This window comes from Limanda limanda, chromosome 16 (assembly GCF_963576545.1).
Source record: "Limanda limanda chromosome 16, fLimLim1.1, whole genome shotgun sequence".
NCBI classification, from domain to species: domain Eukaryota; kingdom Metazoa; phylum Chordata; class Actinopteri; order Pleuronectiformes; family Pleuronectidae; genus Limanda; species Limanda limanda.
The window spans coordinates 9,190,367-9,204,975 of NC_083651.1; the positions used below are offsets into that span (position 1 = coordinate 9,190,367).

Genomic DNA, 14,609 nt, shown 5'->3' on the forward strand with positions numbered 1-14,609 from the left:
CTGAGTCGCACTCATTATGGTAATGCTAAGCTCTGTGCTCAGTCCTTCCGTCTGCAGGTCGAACACATTTCCATCCCGCAGAGCTCACAGAACAGATGTTCAAACCTCAGCAGGCCACTGCTTTTACACAATCTTTTACAATCCCGCTTCCACATTAGATCCAAAGCAAGAATTACACAGTTAAGCATTATCAGAGCATAACCTAAAGGCCGGCGCATGCTTCTGCGTTTTCACGGGAACGGAGACGCAGGAGCCCTTCCGGGCCCCTCACGGCCCTTCCTACGTCCTTACGTGCGTCGGCCAATTTTTCTAACTAGACGACAAAGCCCCGCAAGCGTCACCCGGCCGCGAGGGCTGTGATTGGTCTGCTGACTACATCATTTCCGGAGTCGCATTTCCGGTTCATGCCCGGAAACCACGGAGGATTTAGAAGAACGAATATGGACCAGATAGAAGAGCACTTGGCAGAAGAGATCCGACACTATGTCCACTAGTATAACCCGTCACTAACCGGCGGATTTTTCCGCCAGAAAAAGGCTCTGAGGAGCCGCCGTGGCGATGTAAATAAATCGCTCTTCTTCGTGCAACACACGAAGAAGAGCCGACTTCGACAAAAAAACATTACTGCGCCTAGTGTTCTGGCGGGGAATTGCATGGCAACACGCGCAACGGTTGGAGAACCATGAATGACAACGAGTCCTGCGTTACAGCTGCGTGCCTGCGGGCCCCTGACGACGCAGAAGCATGCTCCGGCCTTAACTCCTAGCTCACCTATAATCACGAACACAATTGGCTGAATGGATCACTGCATGTATAAGAAGAGGTAAAGGTGTTCCTAATACAGTGCCTGGTGAGTGGACCATAGACTGTATAAGATGGGTGACATTAAAGCTCTGAAAAGTGAAGCCAAAGCATCTCAATCACTCTCTGGTTACTGGCTGCAGAATAGGGCATAAACCCAGCCTCCTTCCTGTTCATGGAGGGGACATGGGTCCAACTCAAAGGTTGAAATAAACATCAAGTGAATTTTTCTTAAAGATTGTTCCTGTAACTTGAGTGTTTGAAAGAGTTGCTTGATGCTATAAAAAATTGATCAATTGCGCCTATCAGTGGGCTCTTGATATGACTGCTCCCTTCCCTGATCAATACTGCCAAGACTCTGGCCTTAAATGTCACCATCAGGACAAGATAGAAGCCTTCATATCCAGCATTTTTTGACTTCATTTCTGGAAAGGAGGAGGTTGAAACTCATTTTCCATCTTTCCCTTATTCAGTTCAAACCCTGGATAGACCATGTCAATGTAAAGTGAAATGGTTCCCACAAATGCACCAACATCTGTGCCCTATAACAACAAGAGCTGGGGTTGAGAAGGTGGTGTGTGGCATTTAGCTGCAACACCCAGCTGTTACTCTTCCCACCACAGCTTCACCCAGAATCAATCCAGTTTCCTAATTATGCATTTTCCACCACGACAGATGTGACCAGAGAGCTGGATTGGCATTGGATCAGTTTTTGGCATCTGTAGTGCTCTCTTTCTCCTTTTTTAACTCAATTGTTTTAGGATCCTCAGCTGTTGAATGGGCACATGTTTTTGATTTCCATTCAATAGATGGCAACATTTGTCTCTTTCTTCTATTCAATGACATCTGCTCCTGCTGCCTCAAAGCAGCCATGGTCACCTTTCAGCGAGACTGCTTGGCTGGCTGAGAAGACAGATGACAGAAGTACCTTTATCTTTAAAGAACCCCGAAGAAACATCTAAAATAAATGCTGTCAAAGATTTATGGAGGGTAGAGAATACAGGATAGAAGAACCAAGAGCTGGAAATCTCTATTTGAAATGAGCACGACAGCATGCAGCACCAGACCCACTGCTGTGAAACAAAGAGTACATATACAGGAAAAGGAGGGAAAGAAAGAGACCTCCAATTTCAGGCAGAAACTTTCAACAAGGACAGACGGTGTAAATAAACCAAGATAGCTGGAAATTGATATGTAGGTGAGGGGCATCACAGCATGTGCAAAAAATGAGCAAACTTGCATTCTGCCCACTTGGAGCTGGTAAGATAAGCGGTAAGCGATAGATGGAGGTAAGCTTTTGTAAAGTAACAGACTTACACAGGCTACACAAAAAAAGTGGGCTTGGCTCCGGTTTAATGCAACAATTATCAGTAAAGGAAAGGGGCATCCAACCGCATAAAAATGAACAAATTGTAGATAAGCATTAGCATATTATTAAAACAGATAAAATTGTCCTTGTACAATGGCTCTTACTACATATTTTAAATTATCACAACAATATTTACAAAAGAGCAAAGGAACACAGCCAAGCAAAAAAGATCTGTTCCAATTCATGATGCATGGAACCTTTGTGATAAAGAGAGGCAAAAGGTCTACGAACATCACATTCTCTGTCATGGTCTTTCTTTGGACCTGACAGATTCAACAAACTTACAGCAGATCGGAAAACAGGATCAGTTACTGAGCACTAAAATATAGTTCCTTTAATGCTTTTGCCGCTTGTTTTGTGCTGCGGTGTCAATCAACATTTTCAACTCTGCATACACAACTTAGCTTTCGACAAAGCTAACAGAGCATTGTCTTTCATGGCCAACTTCAGAGAAACGCTAGTTGGCTCACCCACCCTCCAGGCTTGGTTTCTCTGACGTGTGTCCCTCAGGTCACTGTCCTTGGAGGACAGGCTGATTACCAACCTCTCCTTCATTTTTGACATTTCATGTCAGAAAGGACCTTTTTTCTAGTGTGCTAGAGATTGGATCGGCCCCCAATTTTCTCTCCGAATCTGTCTGCAGCCAGCCCAACCCGAACCAGATGGGCTTTCAGTTTTTTTGTGCCAAAACCCAACCTGAGCCCTAATATAGTTTCAAACCTGTTGACAATATCCATTCAAAGATTAAATCGGGTATCCACATTTTAGCATGTGTCTGTGCTGCCACTTAGAGATATGCAATGCAAGCAAATTTAGGCAATGGAACTACAACGAAGTTCTGCAATGCATGAGGTTAACCCATTCAATCCGAATGGGGTACCATTGAAGTCTCCAATGTTGTCTATGGGTGCTTGAGTACTTATGAGGCATAGTGAGATTAAAAAAAAGACAAATCAGTATTTGTTTTCCCACAGTTCAATTTGACTTGGAGAACAAACAGTGCGTGAAGAATAAAGTTAACTTTCAGAACTCTTCTGTTGCATTAGTACTCCTCCAACTCACCTTGGAAGACTGAACAATTTATTTATTTCAACCTCAAAGTTTTGTACCAAAGAAATCCTGTAACATTTCTCACCTCACTTCAACATACTCTTATTCTTAACACACTTTTCATCTCCCTAACTAACATGGATAAAAGAAATATGGAGAAGAAAAAAACTCTTTTGAGAACAAATGGAAGATTTGGCATGCGCTCTGCTCCCTCTTGACAGGCGTATAAAGAGAGAGGTGTGACTGGAAGTGTCTCATCCTCCGCTCTCCTGTATGTGATATCCTCTTAAGTAGCACCTGTTTGATGACAACCTTGAAAAAATCCTCAGTTTGTCTTTCAACATACCGCTGTGTCGAAACCTGAAAGATTCAAACAGTACAAAGCTTTTTTTCATTGACCTGCACCTTTAAACCAGCCCTACTTAACTTCCTATTTTGACTGTCTCTGACTGAAGATAAAGAGCAGGCATGCAAATGTTGAATTACAATTGATGGGGTCAAACACAAAAGATGGACAGAAGCGTTGAGTCTTTCCTCTTTTAGGATTCCTGGGAATATGACTCAATCTGTTGTTTGTACAGTAAATTACTTTCTGAACATTAATTAGGGCAAGAGCAAGTTGATGAAGCACTACAGACAAGCTCAGCTGTCAGATAATTATTCCTCAAGTCATCTCCAGTATTTTAAATATGTTCCTTTCGGTGCATTGACTTTAAGAAGAATGAAGCTCCATTTATGTTTGACAGATTAGTCATGACACAAATGTAATGACAACATGACGCCTCTTGCTTTTATGATGTGCCATGACAGACTAGGTGCAGTCTTCTCCTAAATGATTGGTGTTGTAGCTGAGAAAAAAGCAACCAAACCACCGGGGAAAAGGCCAAGAAGAAGAGGAAACACAAACAGAATGGCTTGGCCCTGGCTTTTTTTTCCCATGAGCAACGCTTCAGGCCTGTGCATGCTTCTTTGCCTTGACAAACCCGGAGGTTCTTTAATGGTTTTCTGCAGAATACCTTATCTTCACCAACAGTCACTGCAATCTCCCGTCAGGTGACATCTGGGGATCTCTTTGCTCCCTCATTGATGAGGGGTCTGACAAATGTCTGTAGCAACAGACCTGTCGGCGGGTCTTATCTTATCTTCAGCTCAGTCTAGTTGAGCAAAACACTAGACGCGCATCAAGTCAAAAAAAGTGGGGAGGTGCGGACAAGCCGAGACAAAACCACACGCCAGCAGTGGACAAGGAAGACAAAAATAAACTAGGTTTTAAGTTGACAATAACAGGCTTCACTCTTTAAAAGGCATGACAAGTTTCTGAAAATGTTTCCATAATGCAACACTGAGACCAAGAGCAACCACACTGGCTATTTATCCCATTGTTCATCTGAGTTGGCTACATTTGTGAAAGGCTCAGATTGGAATATGGGAAAAGCAAATCTGGCAAATCAAATGGCAAGCTACTTTTGCTGCTTCCTTTTTATCCATAAATACTTTGATAAGCTTCCCTTCATTCTTTTCTTGTTTGCAATGAATCCACCTGAAGGCTTACCAAGATGAAAACTAAAGTGTTGGGCAGAATAAGTGTTGCCCTACTCTGCACATTTTCACAAAAAACGTCCAAAATAGCAGTATTGACAAAGGATTGCACCTTTGGGATGGAATGCTGTTTGAAATTGCTTCCCACACAAACATTTCTTGGAAACGTATGCGCTGTAAGAAAATGCCCGCTCATAGCTGCAGTGCCAAGACAAGGATGTGAACCCTTTTGAATCACCTGTGTTTCCTACAATAATTATCCATCTGATCTGATCTTAATATAGGTAACAGGTGTAGACAAACACAACGTGTGTAAGGTAATAACACTCAAGTATTATTGTTTGTGTTGTTAATGAACACACCCAGTAAACGTTCACCGAACCTAAGATAAAAGTAAGGAGCTACAGGTCAGACCTGCACAATGCACAGGAGGAATTTTGGATCATTCTTCCTTCAGAACTGCTTTAGTTCAGCCATTATTTTAGGGTGTCTGGTGTGAACGACTCTCTTAATATATTCCACAGCATCTTACGTCAGGTCTGGGCTCTGACTGAACCACTCCGAAAGATGGATTGTGTGCTGCTGCATCATCTAACCTGGTTAACTATGGCTGGGCACAGCAATTCCAGAGCAAACTCTGGTGGAAGCCCACAGTGGTCCTGATGTCCGACCTGAGTGCAGGGGCGAAAGCCAAGCTCACATTGTGATGTAAGATGTCTGGATAAACTTGGGAATTCATTGTTCCCTCAATAATATCAAGTTGTCAAATCCCTGAGCTAAAGCAGTCCCAAATCATAATCTTTGCTTCACATTTGGGATGAAGTTTGTGGGTATGCAGTGCTCTTTTCACACCATACATACTCAACTGTAGTCCACAAAACATTTTCCAGTAGGATTATGCAGTTTCAATGTGCTCTTTGGAATACTTATGTTAAGTATGAGCTGTTAATTTCCTTTTGGAGAGAAGTTGTCTCCCCCGTCACGTCCGGCCATGAACACTGCCCACACGCACCATGATTTGCATACGGTGGATTGATGAACAAAGATGTTAACAAGCTCCAATGAATCTTTTATGTTTTAAGCAGTTTCTTTCCCACATTGTGCCTTTGGAGTCATCTTAGCTGGACTTGTAGAAAAAGTAGTCACAGAGTTAAAACATCTCTCTTTTTATAGACAATTAGTCTATGAACAGATGAATATCTACACTCAGCTAACCCTTTCCAGCTTTTCCAAATCAACAATTCCCGATAAGACGTCCTCAGAAATCTGTCTTTTGAAAGGCACTGTTCACATTAGCAGATGCATCTTGTAAACAGCAAATTCAAAATGTTCAAAGTATTTTTTTTCTCTAATCCACATCTCCAATCTTTTTTCATTGGCTCCTGCTTCACTGTATGTATGACTTTAGTACCGGGGTTCACATACATCCAACCTACATAGTGAATATATTAATGATGTTTTCAGTATGGACAACAAGAATATAATGATTGAGGTTTCATTGGTTAAAATAGATCGGGTTTGCTCATTGAAGATCTGACCATATTCTAAGACCAATATAAACATAAATTAAGATAATTAAAAAAGTGACCTTGGTTTGCTGATGTTCTTTTTATACAAACCTAATACATTAACAAGATTAAAAGCGATATGTTATTCTGTCTTGTGTGGGTGTGAGTGTGTGTGTGTAGGTCGGCTGCATACCTGACTGACTTTAGCCGGAGTAAGGACCATGTCAAGGACTCCTGTCCAGCCTGCAATCACTCCTGTGGGGACCGCATAGGCCAGCGCTACCATCAGGAACCGAAAGTTACTGCGGGGGACAAACACACAATAGACATTCACGAGTGCGCTCAGGAAAAATAGTCTTGCATCTACAGCTTATGTACTGACTTCCAACAATAGGATGTGTTTTCTGAAAGGGGTATTTTGCAATGATTAGATTACGTTGTTAAATCTTCAAAAACACTCCGGACAACATAACGGTCAGTGAAAAGACGGAGGGTTATTATGCTCAACTCTCGTTTAAATGTTAACCACTGATTTATTTTCTGTAGAAAAGACTTAAAATTAAGTTCAGTTTACATCCTATCTGCACTGGCCTGAGATGTAAGAGAGACAGCAACATAATGGAATGCTTCCTTCTCTTGTTCGCTAGAGTTTGGAGGCCTGCCATCACCTCCAGGTCTTTACTATAGCTTTACACACACATACGCAGAAACAACCGCAAAAAGACACACACTCCTGGCTCATCTCCCTGCTCCTGTCACAGAATAGGATCTATCCTTCCGCGGAGCTAAGTGACACAGAGATAAGCAGCTAATGGGCAGAGCTGCCAGAATAAAGCTGAGAGGGATCACAGAGGTCAAAATGCATCTAAGACTGAACAATACAGTCCAAAGCTATGGATTTATATAGGCTTTCTTAATGACCTCAATGCTTGACATGGTCTGGTGTTGTTTAATAGGTGGAGTGAGAGATGCCTGATTCTTCACCTGAAATTATTCAATTAGTTCACTCTGGATTTAGCAATAACAAATCACACACTCTGATTTAAAATGATCAAATTGAATGGAAACCTGTCTCATTCTGCAGAGACTGAAAAGGTGAAACTAGTGGATAACCGTGACTATCACAGCAACTTCGATTATAAACAGTTTACCCTGAGTAACATCAGCATATTCTAAAAGTACGTCTGGTTGTTTTCATCAACATCCATGCATTACACCTTGGGAGAACGGTGAAAATGTTGAAAACACCTCACGATGTTAAGGAAAGTTGTAAAACAATTCATGGATCTGCCCCCTCATATGGATCCTTACCAAAACCACATGAGCTCCTCCCCCTGATCCAGATCTGTATCTACATTTTAATTAATTCTTCTGTAACCCTGGCCGCGTCCTTCCATTAAGTTTTATGGAAATCGAACCAACAACAACAAACAGACAGGGGTGATAACATAACCTCCCCTGTGGAGGTAAAAATGTTACCTTCTACATTTCAATTACCCATTTTTACAAACCAGTTTGTTTTCAGCACTAGTTAAATGTGATCAGAACTGATGAATCCTAATCAGGTTATCAATTGAAATCAAACATAACCATAGGAGATGAAAACAAGCGCCGTCTCTAAGCTGTGATAAATGGCTTCAGGCTACAGATGTGCTGCAGGGTTTTGTTTGGAGCCGCCTGCTATATCTCATCAGCTCACACAGAATTGTTGAGAGAGGGAAAAAAAGACTTCCATATGTTTAGTTATGTATGCATATCCTGCATACACACAGAGAGCTCACCTCTTCGGGGTATATGGCCCCTTTCCACTCTCATGCAATCCAATTACAATCACTTGGAACACCCACACTAATCACCTTCGCCCAATGAGGTGGCATGCTGATTTAAATCGGTGCCACCTCCTCAACCCTAACAATGTGATTACAATCGCTGGGCGTCTGACAAACGATGCCGGGCTGCCAGAGCAGGCAGCAGATTCATAGATTGTTTTGTTTTTCCTCTTTTTTTGGGGGGTTTATGGATGCTGTTTAATGCTGTTCATTCTCCACCTGCTCCGTTCATTACAATGCAGGCAGCATATTGAGCAGTATCGTGCAGGGACATCTGGAGAACACTTTTGGCCTCCCCATCTCCACTGAGACTTCAAACGCTCGACACACATACACACACACACTTTGAATTGCAAACTATGGCGGGAACTTGTCCCAAGATACCGAAGCTGTAGAGCAAAAGAACTGTTGCTGTAAACATATCCACACCCGTCCCCTTCCCTGACACTGGTGCACTTCACACAATGAATCGCTTCTATTTGCAGAATGCTTTGCTCCACATGGAAAACAAAAACAGCCTGTCTCTCCGCTGCAGGCCTGTCTTGTCCTACGCAGTATGAAGCTATTTGGCCTTGGAGAGAGTACGGAGTGACAGTCATGAAAGCTCTGTGATGGAGCAGCCGCTTTGCTTTTCTCCCAGTACCCTTTTCATTAACCTAACCACAACAGCGGGAAATCAATATCCATGCACCTTTTCCTCCGTCTGGAAGCTTATTTATATAGCCAAATGTAAGCAAGCACACGCTAGCTACTGGGTAAAGAGCCGGGGCATTTTTGTTCCCCTCCCTTCCCGCTGGTGATGAAATATTTCCGTGTAAGTCTCAAAGCTGGCGGTGTCATCAGCTAAGTGCCATTTGTCCTTGGCAGATCTGGCTGGGGATCAATGCATCAAAATGACAACTTCCAAAGCTAAAGTGAGTATGACATCAATACTCGGGGATGTTTAGCATTCCCTGAGACTGCGATCAGAATACAATCATAACTTTACACCATGTTTCGGGCTTCTAATTAGACTGCTGCTGTGGAGGCAGATGTGAGCAGCTGGAAGCACTCATCAAGCTGGAGATCATTAACCAGTGCTCATGCGCTGGCAGGGGGAATGGATGAGCAGATACATCCACAGATAGGTATCAGGTGGACATACTGACAAGTTGGCAACCACTGCTACTTTGAAGGGTAAATTGTTGTCATTTTGTCAACTTCTCCAGATACAAACCTTTACTAAACATGCACCACACAACTCTGTGGTAGTTTCCGAACTGATGCTCACCTTATTAAACAGAGCCGTTTATCACCCAGTTGCCACTAATCCACTTTAAATACAGTTTCTTCATCGATGTCATTATAAAATTTCCTCATAAAACATTTATTAGGTCACAACCAACTTAGTATTTATAGCCTCACTCAAGTTGTCCCATGCAATTTAGGAGGAAAGAGCAGTTATATCAGATTAGGAATCAGTACTTGCAATCTGAGGTCTGAGGAAATTAAAAAGTAGTTCCTGTGTTGAAGGGGTTGAAGTTACTTTACTTTGTTGAAACCCAAAACAATGAGCTAAGTGGGACTAAAATCTCCAAAGATGATTCTCTGTTGACTAATCCTGCCTTTTAGTGAGTAGTGAGGCTTTAATCTTTCATTCTTTTTCCTGAAGTGTTTCCATTGTTGTATCTACCTCCTGTATGAGAAACACATGGACTCCATTTTCCTCCCTTAGTTCAGACCCTGCAGGATAATTCTAATGCGTGATGCTGCTGGACTGAGATACAGCATGCTGTCCAATCAGGTCACTGGAAGGCTGCCTATCAGAAGTGGAACAGAAACCCTCTCAGCTGGATGGCCTAGTTCATTTGGCCAATGTGTGTTTGTGTGTGTGTGTCCAAAGCTATGCATTCGGTTGCTATCTGCTCAGTCCCTGCCATCTATCTGAGGAAGCTCTTACAGCAAGTTAAACCAGTCACTGCTGGTCAAAGGGCCTACGGAATGCCTTGTGCAGTAGTGAAGCTATTTCTTACTACAGGGGGACCAAGATGAAGCCAACTCTCCAGCTGCCATCACCCAGCGTCTAGTCTCCCTTCTCTAGCCCTTTAATCCCTGGCCATTGCCAAAGGACTCATTGCTCTCCACCGCAGCAAAAGCTTGCTGGATAAATATTTTCCAAGTACAAAGTAGAAGAAGAGGCGTGGGTCGTTGCAGAGTTAGTGAAATGTGACTAAATCATTGTCTCTAGATTTAATCCTTGCTCTTTTTTCCAGGAGGAAAATATATAGACAAAGGTGATGAAACATCAATAAAGGCATCCCACTATTACTGAGATTCAAGACCTTGTCATGATAGATTATCTATCTCGTCCTTTAACTTCATGCTCCACTGGTGTCCTTAGAGTATATCGATATAAGACATCTATGGTATAGATGCAGAGGATGATGTAGATTTCAGCTGCGACCAGTGTATCAGAGCTTAGTAATTAATCCAGAGGGAACCCTGGGGTTTCTTTGATAACGACCCAAGCAGATGGTGAGTGGCAGACCCCTTCATTAAGATTCCATATCCTTCTCCAGAGTCTGTCACTTTAACTTTCTAAGAAGAAGAAGAGCACTTTGCATCAGCAAATCAGATACCAAACTAGACCTAATGGATTTGTGGACACAGTGGTAATAGAGCACTGGAGGTGTTGCAGAAATCTCCTGACGAGTCTGATGTTTTAAAATATGAGAGCCTCTGAACCTAATTTCAAATGCACTACTGAAGTTTCACTTTTTTTTGCAACTGAGTTGAATCAAGGACAGTGAAAGTTAGGTACAGTGAATAAACGTACTGAAAGAAAAAGGCATCAGGTGATATTAGTCTTTCAGATTACTTTTTGTGTGTGTGTGTGTGTGTGTGTGTGTGTGTTTGCGTGTGTGTGTGTGTGTGTGTGTGTGTGCGTCTGCTTTTACCTGAGAAGTCTGCAGATGCTGCTTTTGTAACTGAGTCTTTGGCTCGCTGCGGCCACACTGGGAGGCATTGGTGGGCGTGATGGGAAATACACAAGGACCGCTGCAAAGAGCACGGCAATTGCTACCAACTCTGCGGGGGCACAGTGACACAGATAAGAGGGACACAGGTTATCTGCATGGAAAAAGCAGTAAGACCAATTTGACATTATAAAAAAAGGTCACTTTGACATCTGAAAATCATCTTATACCATCCCTGGAATGAACAGAATTCTGAACTAGACTAGAAAGAAAGACTAAATACATCCCCATGTTATATTACTATACAATATGGCAAATAACTGGTTGAAATCTCATGCTATTGCTTTCAAGAAACACATTTTACAGTTTGGTTATTTCTAAAGACTGTGTATGAAAATGAGCAACACATCTTCACTTCAACAATAGCCCAAATATCTTGGATATGAATGCTACCATCTTGCGGTGATGATGTCATTGGGATCCAGAGTCTGACTTATAGCGACCAGGGGATAGAGATGTATTAAAGTCCCACTGAACAAGCACTCAACCAATCATGATGTTTCACCCCGCATTTATAGTATTAAATAACTAATTTAAAACCCAATTCATGAACTACCTATAATGGCAGAAACCATATTTTTACATGGAGGAGGCAGGGTTAATGACCTATACTACAGCCAGCAACCAGGGGGCGATAACGATACTTTGGCTTAATTTTGGTCTCTGAACAAAACTCATTTGACTCGTATTTTAACTTTTTGCTTTGGTCCATGTCCCACCTTCTAACATGGAGGAGGCTTTTTACTTGTACTCCAGATATCATCCACCTGTATGTACAGTCTATAGTTATTTCTAAATACGTCTGTCGTTGCAGCCGTATGCACCGAAGCCCCTTTCGTTACATCATATATTGAAACTGAACAGCATCTGTCTGTTAGTCTTAGATAAAAGTTGCATTCCCACTCACATTGATCTTTCATGTGTAGATGTAGTCAGTGCAACTTGTAATGTACTTCAGTTTTCTGTCATTTTTTGTTCTGAAAACTTCCAAAACTTGGTTCCTAAAGTGAGCCTGCTTTGCCCTTTAAAAATGAATAACAATATTACCTTAGGTTAAACAAAAGCCACTGCCTCCATCTATTACAGCATGCTTGTTCCTTTCTTGAGCATGATTTTAATTTTCTGAGTCAGTTAAGCATAACATTCCCAGCAATCTATTTTTCAGAGGGGCAGTTATAAAGATTATAATTGGAGTTTTTTTGGTGTTTGTGCAGAATTCTTGGATCCCCTCTCCTGATTGGATTTGTGTCCCTTGACAGTGCTGACATGATGTCGAAATGATGTGCTATTGATCCTCCGCTAGCTTAGATGTTCTCACTGATCGTACCTGCATACATAACAAGCTGGATCCTGTCTCGGATGAAGCTGACGGAAACTGCTGCTACCATCGCTGGGGCTTTCTGGGTGTTATTGGGCGACGGCACTACCAGAGGTCCTACTACAAATGAAGCAGCACTTCCAAGGTAGCAGAAGAGCGAGGCCACAGCCGTCGCGGTGGCTCTCTGGTCGGGGGCAAACCACGTTGTCGATAGGTAGGGGCCGGCACTCATTATGGTCGGGCCAGCTAAACCGTTCAGAAGCTGACCTCCATGTATCAACCTGAAAGACCAAGAAAAAAATGCTATTTAGTCTTCACTAAAAACAACACATGAATATTTAAATTGCACAAACATGTTGGAAATATAAAAAGAGAAGTGTGGTAGTCGCCATAATAGCAGATATCATAAGGTTTCCATTGCTCTTTCTCTCCATTGTCACCAAATGCTTTCTCATTGTATGAACTGTTGGGCTAATATAAGGTTGTCCCTTGAGATAATGTGTGTTGCATGATTTGATGCTATACAAATAAAACTAAATTGAAATAACAACATGCAAACTCATCCATTATCTATACTGCTTATCCCTTTGAGGGTTACGGGGGAGAGAGGCTGGGTACACCCTGGACAAAACCAAAATATAGAGACAAACAACCATAGACATTCACACATACAGTCAATTTAGAGTCTCCAATTAACCTAGTCCCAATGTGCATGTCTCTTGACTGTGGGAATAAGCCAGAGTACGTGGAAAAACCCACATAGACACAGAGGGGGGAAAAAGGCCAACTCCACACAGAAAGACCCCAGTCAACCACAAGCACATGCTGCCCTAATTCAAATCTCATAGGAAATTAATTAATTACCCTGCCAGTGCACAGGATAATAATTAGGGTAGTATATTTGAGACCGGGCACTCAGGGTTATCTGGCCAATTAAAGTCTCACTACAGGTATCAAGTTTTGTAATGAAAGTGTCTCTGAAAAGGTTGAGTCTGCATTGTGTGGGTCTATAATCACCTCAAAAAGCTACTAGACTCCATTCATGAAAATATAATACTTCTACATGATATTTAAGTTTCCCTGAACCAATGTCACATTTTGTAGTTCTAGTTTGGAGTTTGGAGTTCTGTGACACCTCTCAAAGTTCATTTAACAACCTAACTATGACTTTGTGAAAAAAAGTTTGGTCCATTTTCTCGTTGTCAAGGACTTTTTCAACTGGGAAAACTGAAGAAGTGCTGAAAATGACAGAAGTGTAAACCCTGTAAACCCTTGGTTTTTGTGCAACCTATTAATAACAAACTGAAATGGATCAATCACTGTTAAACAACAGAGATAATCAAACATGGCCACAGACATGAGCCTCAGATTAGTGTATATATTAAGTTGAAAATATACAAACACGAAGAAAAGTTCGAAAAATGTGCTGGAATAATGAGGGGGAAAAAAATAAGATCTCATTATCTGCAGCAGCTAAAGTAACAAGATGCTCCACAGAGAGTCCAAGTTACAGGTTCACTTGTGCAACTTCAGACTGAGCGGTGTGAGACAGATTTACTCCGAGACGTCCCCTGATGGCACCAGACCCTTCACCACCGCCGGCCACCTCGAGCTCTGTCTAACTGAGACAGCCAGCCGCCAGAGACAGCGCACGGCTGATTGATTGTCTGTGAGTTCAGTAAAGACCCCATTCATTCGGAGCAGTTTGAGACGGCCCAGCAGAGAGAGAATACGAGGAGAACAGGGATGGAGGGAGGAAAGAGGCAGAGCGGGAGAGAAATGATGAGGAAGAGCGAGGACATGTGGGATCTCGGGGCTTATTCAGAGTTTTTGGTATTCAAAAATACTCATTATATTTCCATTCAGATTGTAGATTTGACAGCTAAGCGTCCCCGCTGATTCTTACTCAACATAAGTGAGTGCAGGCTGGTCGGAGAGAACTGGATATTTTAGTTTAATTAAGTAAATTGAGAAATGTTTAAAGATCTTGTTACCACCGTCTGGATTAAATATATCACCCCTTAGTTAAATGAAATATATTTGAAAAGAATAACTTTAGATATATGGGTAGGGATGACAATCCCTCCATATTATCTAATATAATATTACTCAAGATTTTGGTTTATGTACAACACTGTATCAGGACTTGCTGAGATCCTAAAACTATATAGTGTAGCTGCC

General features: G+C 42.0%; 1 protein-coding gene across 1 annotated transcript in view; it reads right to left on the bottom strand.

Annotated features, from left to right (window-relative positions):
- Positions 1–14,609, bottom strand: part of slc49a4 (solute carrier family 49 member 4) — a 50,080-nt gene that overhangs the window by 23,983 nt on the left and 11,488 nt on the right. Inside the window, exons 3-5 of the mRNA XM_061088523.1 lie at positions 12,438–12,709; positions 11,033–11,162; positions 6,461–6,569 (exon numbers count right to left, since the gene is read on the bottom strand). Coding sequence (XP_060944506.1) covers positions 6,461–6,569; positions 11,033–11,162; positions 12,438–12,709 — 511 coding nt within the window. The remainder of the gene's footprint in view (positions 1–6,460; positions 6,570–11,032; positions 11,163–12,437; positions 12,710–14,609) is intronic.